Below are 15,626 nucleotides of genomic sequence, written 5' to 3' on the forward strand. Positions count from 1 at the left end.
ACGTGTCTTCCCTACCCCTAGCGGTGTGTGTGGGGGGGGGGGGGTGTGACACTTTCCCTTTAAGTCCAAAAGAGCAATTCCTGCCTCTTTCGGCCTAATTCACATGAGCGCTGCGCACCTCAGACGTGGAAAACGATAGTTTTTCGCAGGCGAGGTGCATCCGTGCTCGGCGCTGCGGCATCCCACATAGTTGAGAGTCTATGAAGGGATGCGTGATGCGTGGAAAGATAGAACATGTCCTATTTTCCCACGGACCCTTCAAACGGTCCATTGAAACAACGGCTGTGTCAACGGCCACATTGAATTACATAGGTCCGTGGGACGGACGCTGTTTCAACGGCCGTCCCACGGACGTTTAACACGTTCGTGTGAATTAGGCCTTTGGAGATCTATAGGTTTCATTTTCTCAATTTATATCTGGGTAGTTGAAGTCACCCATAATCACTACCTCATTGTGATTTGCTGCATCATCTATTTGCCTACCAGATTTTCTGAGGATTTTGTTATATTATTGTTAAATATATTTGGTGACTTAAAACAAACCCCTAACAGTATTTTTCATCCCTGTATTTCTACCCATAGAGACTCTACATTTTAATTTCCCTTATAGATATCCTTCAAGTGAGCTTTAGATAGAAATTTACATAAAAAGCAAACCCCTCCCCCTTTCCGGTTTTTAAAATTCTTTATGAACTGTAACCCTGTTAGTTAACCGCCCCATCAATTACAGTTCATCAATTATATTTTTCATTCTTCTAGTGTTGGTCAGCGTGCAATTTAGAGGTTTTGGGGTATTTTTTTTTATTTTTTTCAAATATATCCTTAGTGCTCCATCTACCCTATCTTAACTATTATAATGATTATGGATACAATTCTTCCAATCTTGAAGAAGTCTCTGTGAATTTCATCTCTGGTGACCACTACTGAATCCTAGAAACCTCATTTTAGGATTTTAGGCATGATGTACATAGTTAAGGGGAAGTCAAAGGCTATCGATGCTTTTGCACTGAAATTTTTTTTTAATTTTTTATTCGGTTCCTAAATGCAAAATTAAGCAACTTTTTAAATAGTCTTCATGAAAAATGTCTCACAATTTTGCTGCTGAAGAGTATGTGTACATAGCTGGCTGTGCTGCTGATTCTAACATAATCTGACAGCACACTGTTGGGGCTGCTCCCTCTGCTCTCAGCAGATAGAAGGCAGTTGCACATAGGTCAGAGTGTGGAGAGGGGCGAATGCATCCAAGTGTTCAGGGTGGGCAGATGACAGACTGAACTGTATCACAGTGTATTTAGGGAGGAGAGCACACACAAGGTAGTTTGCATGGGAGGACACAGAGATCCCACAGGTTATCAGTGTAGAGAGAAAGGCAGTGGCATAGCTATAGGGCATGCAAAGGTAGCAATCGCTACTGGGCCCTTGTGCCTAAGGGGACCCAAAAGCCCCATTGCTACATAAAAAGACACCAGTATCATATATGGCACATGGCAGGTGATGGCCCTGGTACAGATTTTTAATTTGGGCCCAAGAGCAACACGTTTCACCTTTGGAGAAAGGAGAGCACCCAGAGCAGAATCTGCTGGAGGAGGGGGAAATCACACACTTCTCAACATCAGTGCCTATCAGGACAAGGGAGAAGAGATCCCTCATGAGCTGTAAAATGGGTAAGCAGCACCAGGATGATGTTGTGCTGACACATGACAGCTAGTGAAGACAGCAGCATCCTGGACACACAGACCTCACATCCAGCGTGTATTACTGGGACACAATTAAATTAGACAAGTCTGAAACATGGAGTAGGTTGTAAACTGCATATAAGTGGATCTGAAAATTAATGAAGGATTAAAGATTGCAGCCTCAAACTTAGTGCAACTTTTTTAATTAAACGCTTCCACCTACATAAGTAAAAAACATTTTTTCCATGTCAGTGGTGTCCAAAGCCTTTAAATAGATATTTACCTTCTCAGATGTACAGGAAGGCATACAGATTCCCAGTTGCACAAGCATCTCTTTTTTTCGTATGTGAAAATTTGCTTTGCTATTGTCACGTTTTCCGCTCCCTGTCGTCGGCAGCACTTTGTACTAATCGATGGTCGCCGTCCTCATGTCCCGCGCCGCACCTCTCCTTCTGCCTCGACGTCCGGCGCACGCTGACTCTGGTATTCTTACCACCTGACCCTCTATAAAAGTCCTGCCTGCTCTACCATTCATTGCCAGAGCAATTTGGTTGCTAGCGTTCCTCTGTGTTCCTAGTTCCTTGCAGTCTTTTCTTCTGAAATTCCTGTGTACCGGTCTTTGCCAGTTTCTGACTATCCGTGCCTGCTGCCATTCATACACCTATCGTGTTGAATCTCTGCCGCCTGCCCAAACCTATTGCTACATTTAACCATGTTGAACCTCTATCACCTGCCTAGACCTATCAACAGAAAAAAGAAAATAGTAGCAAAAGCCACAGTATGCTCACCCAATGCGCTCGTTCTGATAGCTGTAGTTCCTCAATGGAGTGCAACGAAGAGGGGGCTTGCAGGCTGGCAAGAGATTCACATAATTTTTGTTGCCTAGACCTATAGCTACATTTACCACTCTGCCTCTTCCAATGTCAGCCATCACCAAGGGAGGATACTCCCCCGCAGCAAAGTCCACATCCCCGTATAGGGGTTAAAGGGCGAAAGCCGGGAGTTCCCTTAGACTCCACTCAACAGAGTAGTCCCAAGACACATCTCTTGGTGACAAGGAGGGTTCACACTCCCCTTGCTGGCACTACTGCAAGCCAAGGGCTGTCATTACAGCTATCGAAGTTGGTGGATAATGTCTTATTGAAGTAGGCATCAGACTCAGATGATTCTACATTTAAAAAAAGATCTAGGAGCCGAGTCTTATTTTCCATTGTTGAAGATTAAATAGAATATGTTTTCAAGTTACAGCCACAAAGCATGACTGAGATGCTTATTCTACCCCGTATGCCCAACTGCCCCTACCACCAAAAACATGTCAGTACCAATGTCAAATGGAGCTAATCAACTTACTTATGTTTGTTTCTTTACATATGACATAACACATTATATATAAAACCGTTATTTATTGGCTGGAACAGACAATAAGATTTCTCTAGCTAATTTCTAAAACTGTCCATTTCTCTATCCACTGATCTATTATAATAACATATTTAGAATATTTAAATCTTATAAAAAGAGTGCTGCTCAGAAGAAACCTGTTCCTCCTCCCCCGCCGCCACCACCACCATCATTATCATCATCATCATCATCGTCCCCTCCAGGCCGCTCCTTCTTTTTGGTGCTCTCCACTTTGTACTTTATTCTTCGGATGGGGTCGCTGATGCTCCTTGAAGCTGTTGAGTCACAGAATTCTGGAAGAAGGAAGCTCCTGTCAATGATCTCAGAGACTTCCTGCCAATTTTGAAAGCATGGAGTTCCCAGACGAACCACCTCATCTACTGCATTTGGAGAGATGATCTGCCCAGATGGCTTGAGGACTACAAGGACTGGTACTTCCGAAACTGAGAACTGAACTTCCAGGTCCCTAAAATAGAAGTGTGTGTAAAATAACTTAATAAATCCAAACAAACAACATCAATCTCTGATCTCTCAATTACTATTTGTTTATTTTAACATAGCAGGGCTGAGGAAGGAGTTGTGTGGCACAAAGCAGAGCCGGGGGTAGCAGTGGTATTGAACATAGCAATGCAGAAGAAGGAGTGGTCTGGAACACTGTAGGAAAACTGGCAATAGAGTGGGCTTGAAAATAGAAGAGCAGAGAAAGGACTAGTTTGATACATAGCCCAGCTAGTAAAGGATTGGTGTTAAACTCAGAAGCACTAATGAAGCCTGGAGTTGTCGGTCACATAGCAGAGTTAGGAAAGTAGTGGTCTGGGAAAGTAGTGGTGTGAAGCAAAGCAGACCTGGGGGGAGTGTTCCGTCACATAGCAGAGCTGAGGAAGGAATGGTGAAAAACAAAGCAGAACTGGGGAAAGGAGGAGGGGCCTGGCACATAGCAGCGCTAGGGAAGGAGTGGTCTGGTATATAGCACAGCTTGGGAAGGAGTGGTCTGGCACATAGCAGCGCTAGGGAAGGAGTGGTCTGGCACATAGCACAGCTTGGGAAGGAGTGGTCTTGTATATAGCACAGCTTGGGGAGGAGTGGTCTGGAACATAGCAGTGCTAGGGAAGGAGTGGTCTGGTATATAGCAGAGCTAGGGAAGGAGTGGTCTGGTACATAGCACTGCTTGGGAAGGAGTGGTTTGGTATATAGCACTGCTTGGGAAGGAGTGCTTTGGTATATAGCAATGCTAGGGAAAGAATTGTCTGATATATAGCACTGCTTGGGAGTGGTTTGGTATATAACACTGCTTGGGAAGGAGTGGTCTGGTATAAAGCAATGCTAGGGAAAGAATGGTCTGGTATATAGCACTGCTTGGGAGTGGTTTGGTATATAACACTGCTTGGGAAGGAGTGGTCTGGTATAAAGCAATGCTAGGGAAAGAATGGTCTGGTATATAGCACTGCTTGGGAAGGAGTGGTCTTGTATATAGCAATGCTTGGGAAGGAATGGTCTGGTATATAGCACAGCTTGGGAAGGAGTGGTCTGGTATATAGCACAGCTTGGGAAGGAGTGGTCTGGTATATGGCACTGCTTTGGAAGGAGTGGTCTGGTATATAGAACTGGTTGGGAAGGAGTGGTCTGGTATATAGGCTTGGGAAGGAGTGGTCTGGTATATAGGCTTGGGAAGGAGTGGTCTGGTATATAGCAATGCTTGGGAAGGAATGGTCTGCAATATAGCACTGCTTGGGAAGGATTGGACTGGTATATAGCACTGCTTGGGAAGGAGTGGTCTGGTATATAGCACTGCTTGGGAAGGAGTGGTCTGGTAGATAGCACTGGTTGGGAATGAGTGGTCTGGTATATAGCACTGCTTGGGAAGGAGTGGTCTGGTAGATAGCACTGGTTGGGAAGGAGTGGTCTGGTATATAGCACTGCTTGGGAAAGAATGGTCTGGCACACAGCGCAACTGGAGAAGAAGTGATCTGGCACACAGCAGCGCAAGGTAAAGAATGGTCTAGGTTCTAGCACAAAGGAGAACTAGGGAAGGATTGTTCTGAAACACAGCAGCACTGGAGAAAGAATGGTAGTTGTGGAGTGCTATCGGACAAAGTAAACCTGGGGAAGAAGTGATCTGGAGCATAGCAGAGCTGGGATAGGTAAGCGAGAAGTTGTGAGGCAAGCAGTGATTCGGAGCTAAGGGAGTAGTCTGGCACATACGAGAGCTGGGGAAAATGAGGTCTGACAAATAGCAAAACTTGGGATGGAGTGGCCTGCCACATAGCAGAGCTAGTGGGGAGTGGTGTGCCACATAGCAGAGCTGGTGGGGGGTCCGGCAGGCGGAAAATCTGGAGAAGTGTTATGGCACTCACTCAGCAGTTACATGTATGTGCCAAGACTGGTGACCTATATGAAATGAAAAAGCCGTTCTAACAATAGATTTTTGATCATTGCCAGTTAGGAGCCCAGAAATGGATGTTAGGTTTGTATAGGCCATATTACCCCTAGCATAAACCGTTAGATGCCATGTTCAATCACGACCGCGGCATCTAAAGCGTTAGAATCAGGGGAGTGGCCCCCTCCAACATGCCACTGCTCCCCCCCCCGCGACATCATCCCCCCAGGTCTGCCGTCTTTGCACTTCTATGAAGCACTGCATTTGGTAGGGCTTCATGGGAGACAGTAAGAAACACAATATACTGCAATACATTAGTATTGCAGTATATCATGTAAGCTATCCAACGATCGCTGGTTCAAGTCCCCTGGGGGGGACCAATAAAAAAATTAAAAAAGTGAAAAACAGTTAAATAAAGTTCTAATGTTCCAAAAAAATAATAATATTAAAGGTTAGAAAAAAAAAGCTTTCCCATTTTTTGCAAAAAGTAATGTTAAAAAAAATAGAAGTTAACATAACTGGTAATACTGCGTCCGTAAAAGTCCAAACTGTTACACTATAACGTTATTTAACCCGCTCTGGAAACACCACAAAAAAAAAAGTAGAACATCCAAATTGCTGTTTTTTGGTCACCTTAGCTCTCCAAATAAATGGAATATAAAATGTGATCATAAAGTCACATTTACCCCAAAATGGTACCAATAAAATCTACAGCTAACCTGCAAAAAATAAGCCCTTATACGGACTGTAAAATTCCAAAATTATAGCGACACAAAACAATTAATTTTTTTTCAATAAAAGTGGTAAAACATAAAAAAATATATATCGCTGTAATCGTATCAATCCGTAGAATTTAAAGTGAACATGTAGTTTTTACCACCTGATGGATGCTGTAAAACCGAAACCCCCCAAAAATTGCTGTTTTTTGCCCATTTCACCTCACAAATCATTTTCTTTCAGTTTCCCAGTACATTATGTGGTACATTAAATGGTGCCATGAAAAACAATAACTTGTCCCGCAAAAAACAAGCCCTCATACGGCTATGTCGACGAAAAAATTAAAAAGTTATGGGGGGTGGTAAAACGAAAATGAAAAAATGAAAATTGGACGTCTTTAAGGGGTTAATGGCCAAAATAGCTGCCCGTGTAAAAGAGCCTTAACACAATAAAAAATTTAAAAAAAAGGATATTGTGATTCTGTAATACTAAGCCTACAACATCCCATAAAACCACAGCGATTACCAGATCCTCACAATGCTAATCCTATGCTGGAATCCAGATTACATTGAGTCAGGGTGAGTAATGATGCGCAATGAGAGAATAATTGCTCAGATGGAAATAATATCCATAATCATTTACAGTTTATCAGATTGTAAAGATAATTCCTTAATTTAGTGTCTGTGATAAGGTATTTCTTCAATGCACTACTCTATTATGTGACACCATTAGTCAATTTATACAGGATTATGATGCTGCATTTTATATACTGATCATTCCTGGATAATTCTGCAATCTCACTGGAGAGGACTGACATCTTAAACCTTCAGTAAGAGAAATGTATAATGTTATATGTTCTACTTAACGGGGAACTGAATGGTATAGGTTTTTGGTTTATTAACTTGGTTTCTTCACAAAAGTAATTTTTCGGGTTTGGATGTTGCTCCCCTTTCATTTTTTGATAAAAGTCTTCAGTGCTAGGCTCTATGGGGTGGTGTTGATGGTCTTGCCCAAAGGGGGGGGGGGTAATTCCCAGTCTACTCCACTCGTGGAAAGACTGGTGTATCGCATATTTTCCAAGATAGTCTTGTGTTCCTCTCCCCAGGCCTAATGGACCCTGGCATCTGCCCAGTTTTGTGTATTGCTGACGATAGCCCTAGTTGGGTTAAACGTGATAAAAAAATAACAAACACTTGAGAACAAGGAGTCATTACGCCACAGATCATAGAAAAATGTATACATTTTATTACATATAATATCATGAGCACAAATAAAAACAGAACGAGGTTCTAAAAATAGAGTCCATGTGTGGATCACTCACAAGACCATAATACAACCATAGGCATAGTATTATTGCTAAACACCGAAAAAATATATATAATAGCTAGTGACCATAGAACACTAGATGGGTACTGTCTAGTGACACTAGTGCTAAATGAGTCTAGTGTCATTTATTTCAGATGTCACCATACCTAGCATTCAGGTATCAGACACGTTTTGGGTCCTGTTTGAAGATATATATATCAATGCTCAGTACATAATTCCGGACACAAATCAGGGGAAATAAGATTGACCTGAAATGGACGGAAATATAAAACTACGTCCGCCTGTTACTACTAGGGGGATCAGTGTAGCAAGTCTTACCCATGGAGATGGAGGTGAAGTGGTCCGCATGGTGATAGAACACCCCGACGCGCTTTTTTGTTATGTTTTGGACACAAAACATGGGGAGATGCTTTTGATAATGACTTGAAATGATTAGTTTAAACAGACACAAATAGACTTACGATAGATATACTCCCCTCCCTGGGGTTGCGTATGCTGCGGTGATGTCGAGTGCCCGCCTCGGTCTCCTTTCGTCAGTACACAGGCACTGCGCCTGCGCTGTCTCCCTAGAGACGCGTCCTTGGAGGCGCGCACGCGCTGTGTGACGACGGGCGATGGATGTCCCGCGGCCTCAGAGACCATCCCGCGCATGCGCCGCAGACCAGGGGATTGGATTGATTGTAACACATGCGGTGACAACCCGGGACACTACTTAAGAGGACAGGTTATACAGCACTCTATACCCCCTGAGGAAGCGATACCTGCGAAACACGCGTCGGGGTGTTCTATCACCATGCGGACCACTTCACCTCCATCTCCATGGGTAAGACTTGCTACACTGATCCCCCTAGTAGTAACAGGCGGACGTAGTTTTATATTTCCGTCCATTTCAGGTCAATCTTATTTCCCCTGATTTGTGTCCGGAATTATGTACTGAGCATTGATATATATATCTTCAAACAGGACCCAATACGTGTCTGATACCTGAATGCTAGGTATGGTGACATCTGAAATAAATGACACTAGACTCATTTAGCACTAGTGTCACTAGACAGTACCCATCTAGTGTTCTATGGTCACTAGCTATTATATATATTTTTTCAGTGTTTAGCAATAATACTATGCCTATGGTTGTATTATGGTCTTGTGAGTGATCCACACATGGACTCTATTTTTAGAACCTCGTTCTGTTTTTATTTGTGCTCATGATATTATATGTAATAGAATGTATACATTTTTCTATGATCTGTGGCGTAATGACTCCTTGTTCTCAAGTGTTTGTTATGTTATATTGGAGTTATGCTACTCTGTATTGATACTCTGGAGGTGTTCTAGAAACTCATTTGGCTACACCTAACCAGTTACTGTACCTGAGACAATTTTGTTTATTATAGTGATAAAAAATTATAAAATTTTAGTTATTTTATGTGAGTAATTATTCTATATTGGCAGATTACTGGTAGCTACTGGCAGCACCACCTTTTACCATCATTTCATATCTGATAAGTTCACAAAGTATTGTGCAGGTATAACACATACAGTATGTTGGAGTTTGTGGTTGCACATTCTGATGCCATCTGAAGCACTGTAGATGGTGGCAACATGACTATGGTCTCTTGGAAGTTTTTCAGTAGAATTTGTCCCTCTTTTATGCAATCTCCATGACTGGACTTGAAGGTCATAAACCCGTTTAGTTTTAGGAGTAGTGAGTGAAGATGTAATGAGGACAACATGACTGGTTAGAGTCAATACCGTCTTTTTCTTCTAAATTATTTTTGTTGATGCCTTTTATATTTTTCAAATACAAAAAGGTCATTATAAGAGAATTATAACTACCAGCAGTCAAGTAGACTCTAGATTTTACCTTCTAAACTCTTCATCCTCGAAGGGAACCAATAACCATCGTTTTGGCATGTCCTTTATAAAGCTGTCGTGCGCTTCTTCATTGCGGTCTAGGGACACATATATCAGTGCAACCTGAGATGATCGATTCACATAGAACTCATCAGTTAGTTTGGTAAAAAATTCCTTTAAGAACGGTGCAAACTCCTGACAGCGTGAACATCCTGACTCGGCAAAGTACAAAAGTAGAATGCGATTTTCCAACCGCTCCCAAACTTCTCGCTCGGTGTCCAACTCGTCCTGGTCGCGGTTATTTTTTACCAGTACTTTGCCTAAGAATAAACCAGCCATATTTTTCAACCCCTGTAATGAAGAAAACACTTTAGTTTTGCTAGTAGTTCAAAAAATTAAAAAAAACTGCAGTTGCAAATTTTATCAAATATAATAAATTATATATATATAAATATATATAAAATATATATAAATTCCCCAAAATACCAGTAAATATAAAAGCCATCGAGGTGCATCAAGTTGTTAAAAAAAAATAAAAAAATCCTTTTCTTATTTATAACTTTCATCTTATGATTCATTGTCATATCTCAGTTACTACATGTAGAGGTAAAACATTTGAATTCTCTACTGTCTTGTTTGAAAAATGTAAAGTGTACGGACCCTAAACAGAAGCAAGTTTCAATGGGTCCGTAATATGGACCTGCAGGCACTAATGTGCTACTGTATGGTGCCTCTGTGAAACACCATATTCTTACTTTAACCCCTTAACGCTCCATGACCTACTATTAGGTCATGCTAACTAGAGCATTCGCGCTCAGTGACCTAATAGTAGGTCATGGAGTAAATGCGGCGCCATTTTCCGCCGGCGTGTTCACGAGCTGTGACAGCTGCTGTTTCAGACAGCAGACTATCACAGCTCAATGTGTCGGGACCGATCGCGGAGGTCCCCCGCCGATAAACCCCTTAGAAGCCGCGTTCAATAGTGATCGCGGCTTCTTAAGGGCTAAGCCACAATCGACGGCTCGATCCGTGATAGCGGCCGGCGATGGTGACCATGGCAACCAGAATCCTAACAATGGACTCTGGCTATGCCATCGACGGAAGCCTAGTACTATGCTTGCTGTCAGTGAGTAGCTGACAGCTCTAATACACTGCACTACGCAGTGTATTAGAATAGCGATCAGAGCCTCCTGCCCTCAAGCCCCCTAGTGGGACAAAGTAATAAAGTCAAAAAAAGTTGTGTAAAAATAAGAAAATAAAAGTTTTAAAAGTGCTAAAATTAAAAATCCCCCTTTTCCCTGATCAGTCCTTTATTATTAATACATATAAATAAACAAACAAACTATACATTTATCCCGCACGGTGAACGCCATAAAAGAAAATAATAATAAACCGTACCAGTATCACAATTGTTTGGTCACTTCACCTCTCAAAAAATGGAATAAAAAGAGATCAAAAAGTCGCATGTACCTAAAAATGGTCCTGTTCGTTCGAAACTACAGTTTGTTACGCAAAAAACAAGTCCTCGCACGGCTTTCTTCATGGGAAAATAAAAAAGTTATGGCGCTTAGAATAAGGCAACACAAAAAGTAAATGATTTTTTACAAAAAGTATTTTATCATGCAAACGCCATAAGACATAAAAAAAAAAAAACTATAAACATATGGTATCGCCGTAATCGTATCGCCCCGCAGAATAAAGTGAATATGTCATTTATAGCGCACGGTGAACGTGGTAAAAAAATAAATAAAAAACAATTGTAGAATTGCTGTGTTTTAGTCACCACGTCTCTTAAAAATAGAATAAAAACTGATCAAAAAGTCGCATGCACCCCATGAAAACTACAACATTCCTCAAGGGGTCTAGTTTCCAAATAGGGTCACTTTTGGGGGGTTTCCACTGTTTTGGCACCACAAGACCTCTTCAAACCGGACATGGTGCCTAATAAATTAAATTTAATTAATTAAATTTCACCTCTACTTTGCTCTAAATTCCTGTGAAACACCTAAATTGTTAATAAACTTTCTAAATGCTGTTGTGAATACTTTGAGGGGTCTAGTTTCTAAAATGGGGTGTTTGATAAGGGTGTCTAATATATGGGCCCCTCAAAGCAACTTCAAAACTGAACTGGAACCTAAAAAATAAATAAAAATGAGGCAATACTTTGCTTCTTACATTATACTGATAATGAGCCGTGCCCACCCCGAGATGAAACCAGTTTTCACCGTTTGTATAAATGGAGACCCCTATTAGACCGTTTCAGTGCCCGGTTTTCCCAAGCATTCACCCCCCAGAAGTGTATTTCTATTGATGAGTCCTTGGTACATTTTAAAGGGAGGCTACAATTCCGCCAGTAACTGCCGAGTAAGAGGGCAACATATGGCGTGAAAATGTATAAGCTGTGTGAGAGTGCATCAGGGTATACCTACAAATTTAGGATATATGAAGGGAAGGACAGCAGTATTCAGCCCCCAGAATGCCCCCCCTTACTGGGAGTTAATGCAAAAATTGTGTGGGATTTGGTGCACCCACTGCTGGACCAGGGTTACCACCTCTACCTGGATAATCTTTATACCAGCGTCCCACTCTTCAAGTGCCTTGCTTCCAGAAGTACTGCGGCATGCGGCACTGCTAGAAGAAACCTGAGAGGCCTCCCTAAGACTCTGCTTGGGCAAACACTCAGAAGGGGTGAGAGCAGGGCACAATCTAGCAGCAACATATTGTGTGTCAAGTACAAGGACAAGAGAGATGTCCTTGTATTGACAACAATACATGGCCACACCAGTACCCACGTACCTGTACGAGGTACCAGTACAGGGACCCCCAAACCAGACTTCATCCTGGACTACAATAGGTACATGGGAGGGGTGGACTTGTCAGATCAAGTCCTGAAGCCCTACAGCGCCATGCGGTGTGGTATAAGAAGCTGGCCGTGCACATCATACAGATGGCATTGTATAATGCGTATGTGCTACGTCGATGTACAGGCCAGTGGGGAACTTTCCTGGAATTTCAAGAGGTGGTTATGAAGAAACTAATATTTAGGGACCAGGAAGGGGGGGAACCCAGTACTTCTGGAAGCGAGGCAACACGCATCGTACCAGGGCAACACTTTCCAGGAGAAGTTCCCCAAACTGGCAAGAAGGGAAATAGTCAAAATAGGTGCAAAGTCTGCTATAAGAGTGGGATAAGGAAGGACACAATATATCAATGTGTCACGTGTCCCGAAAAACCAGAGCTCTGTATGAAAGAGTGTTTTAAAATGTATCATACATCCCTTGATTTTCAATCTACCCCAGTTTTACTTACCCTGATGCACTCCGGACAGCTTATCCCCCTCATCTTTCCCTTCTGAGCCCAGCTGCGTGCCCAGGCAGCTGATAACAGCCACATGTAGGGTATTGCCGTACCCGGGAGAACCTACATTACAGTTTATGGGGTGTATGTCTCCGGTCAAAATGCTCACTACACCTCTAAATGAATGCCTTAAGGGGTGTAGTTTTTAAAACGGGGTCACTTCTTGGGGGATTCAACTGTACTGGTACCTCAGGGGCTTCTGCATACATGACTTCGCACCAGAAAATCCCCAGTAGGCCAAATGGTGGTCCTTTCCTTCTGAGCCCTCCCATGGGCCCAAACGGCAGTTTATCACCACGAATGGGGTATTGCCGCACTCAGGACAAATTGGGCAACAAAATGGGGTATTTTATTTCTTATGAAAATAAGAAATTTTTAGCTAAAACTACCTCTTACTGGAAAAAATAAAATTTTTTTTAGTTCCCAGCCCAATTCAATAAAATTCTGTGAAAGAACTGTGGGGTCTAAATGGTCACAACAACCATAAATAATTCCCGGAACATTTCCACGGCACTGACACCCTTCCGTAGTGCTACGGAAAGGTGTCAGTGTTCAATGAAAGTGAATGGCTGCGTTTTTGCGGACCGCAAATGCGGTCCGCAAAAACTGAGGTTTTTTACGGTCGTGTGCATGGGGCCTTAATCGGGAGAATTTTCACCCCATGCTTCCAGAAGCCCCTCCCACAAGTTGGATTGGCTTGATGGGCACTTCTTGCGTACCATACGGTCAAGCTGCTCCCACAACAGCTCTATGGGGTTGAGATCTGGTGACTGTGCCGGCTACTCCATTACAGATAGAATACCAGCTGCCTGCTTCTTCCCTAAATAGTTCTTGCATAATTTTGAGGTGTGCTTTGGGTCATTGTCCTGTTGTAGGATGAAATTGGCTCCAATCAAGCGCTGTCCACAGGGTATGGCATGGCGTTGCAAAATGGAGTGATAGCCTTCCTTATTCAAAATCGCTTTTACCTTGTACAAATCTCCTACTTTACCAGCACCAAAGCAACCCCAGACCATCACATTACCTCCACCATGCTTGACAGATGGCGTCAGGCACTCTTCCAGCATCTTTTCAGTTGTTCTGCGTCTCACAAATGTTATTCTGTGTGATCCAAATACCTCAAACTTCGATTCGTCTGTCCATAACACTTTTTTCCAATCTTCCTCTGTCCAATGTCTGTGTGCTTTTGCCCATATTAATCTTTTCCTTTTATTAGCCAGTCTCAGATATGGCTTTTTCTTTGCCACTCTGCCCTGAAGGCCAGCATCCCGGAGTCGCCTCTTCACTGTAGACGTTGACACTGGCGTTTTGCGGGTACTATTTAATGAAGCTGCCAGTTGAGGACCTGTGAGGCATCTATTTCTCAAACTAGAGACTCTAATGTACTTGTCTTGTTGCTCAGTTGTGCAGCGGGGCCTCCCACTTCTCTTTCTACTCTGGTTAGAGTCTGTTTGTGCTGTCCTCTGAAGGGAGTAGTACACACCGTTGTAGGAAATCTTCAGTTTCTTGGCAATTTCTCGCATGGAATAGCCTTAATTTCTAAGAACAAGAATAGACTGTCGAGTTTCACATGAAAGCTCTCTTTTTCTAGCCATTTTGAGAGTTTAATCGAACCCACAAATGTAATGCTCCAGATTTTCAACTAGCTCAAAGGAAGGTCAGTTTTATAGCTCCTCTAAACAGCAAAAAACTGTTTACAGCGGTGCTAACATAATTGAACAAGGGTTTCCAAGTGTTTTCTAATCATCCATTAGCCTTCTAACACAGTTAGCAAACACAATGTACTATTAGAACACTGGAGTGATGGTTGCTGGAAATGGGCCTCTATACACCTATGTAGATATTGCATTAAAAACCAGACATTTGCAGCTAGAATAGTCATTTAGCACATTAACAATGTACAGAGTATATTTCTGATTAATTTTAATGTTATCTTCATTGAAAACAACTGTGCTTTACTTGCAAAAATAAGGAAATTTCTGAGTGACCCTAAACTTTTGAACGGTAGTGTATATACATTATATATATATATATATATATACACACACACACACACACACACACACACACACACAGCACCAGAACCAAGCTCATTACATATATACAGTACCAGAACAAGCTCAGTACATATATACACAACACCATAACCAAGCTCATACATATATACAACACCAGGACCAAGCTCATTACAAATACATTTCAGTGCAGAGATCATTTGCAAAGTCAGGTTAGCAGCTTCCAGTATGACTTGAACAATGGTAATGCTATACCGGATTGTTGTGTATACCCCAAAAAATAGTACCCTCCATCTGTACAGATCATACAGTAATAATTAGGCTTCATTCAGACCTGCGTCGGGGCTCCGTTCATGGGTTCTGTCAGACCTTTCCGTCAGGGGAACCCACGAACGGAAACCAAACAGAAACCATAGCTTTCCGTTACCATTACTATTGATTTCAATGGTAACGCTTCTGTTGCTAATGGTTTCCGTTTCGCAAGGTTTCCGTTTTTTTGGCGTAATCCATAGAGTAGTCGACTGTATCCACCTGTAATCTATCACATTTAAGTAACTTAGATGTGATCTATTATAGCTGGATCCTGCATGTCAGAGACACACCGGACACGCTGTCACTGAACCCGTCAGTCCCACGCACCTGACGTGTTCAGGATTCAGCGTAAGATACAGCTGCTCTGTATACAGGATACAGAGCAGCTGCATCTCACAAAGTTAATTTTTTTTTAATAAAAACGAAATATAAAGTTGCACAAAACACACTGACTCACATTATATATATATATATATATATATATATATATTAAAAAAAAATCCACTTCAAAGGGTTACGCAGCCTTTAATGCAAACAATCAGATCTTTACTAACAACCATCGTCCAGTACAACACACAGCACATGCAGTTTTAC

General features: G+C 42.2%; 1 protein-coding gene across 3 annotated transcripts in view; it reads right to left on the reverse strand.

Moving 5' to 3' along the window:
- Positions 1-3,079: 3,079 nt before the first annotated feature.
- The window catches only part of NXNL1 (nucleoredoxin like 1), a 29,583-nt gene continuing 17,036 nt past the window's right edge, over positions 3,080-15,626 (reverse strand). For all 3 annotated transcript variants that reach the window (XM_075858714.1, XM_075858715.1, XM_075858713.1), the window contains exons 2-3: positions 9,359-9,699; positions 3,080-3,540 (exon numbers count right to left, since the gene is read on the reverse strand). In XM_075858714.1, the coding sequence (XP_075714829.1) occupies positions 3,201-3,540; positions 9,359-9,699 (681 nt within the window). In that variant the 3' untranslated portion in view covers positions 3,080-3,200. The remainder of the gene's footprint in view (positions 3,541-9,358; positions 9,700-15,626) is intronic.

Source organism: Rhinoderma darwinii, chromosome 3 (assembly GCF_050947455.1).
Source record: "Rhinoderma darwinii isolate aRhiDar2 chromosome 3, aRhiDar2.hap1, whole genome shotgun sequence".
NCBI lineage: Eukaryota > Metazoa > Chordata > Amphibia > Anura > Rhinodermatidae > Rhinoderma > Rhinoderma darwinii.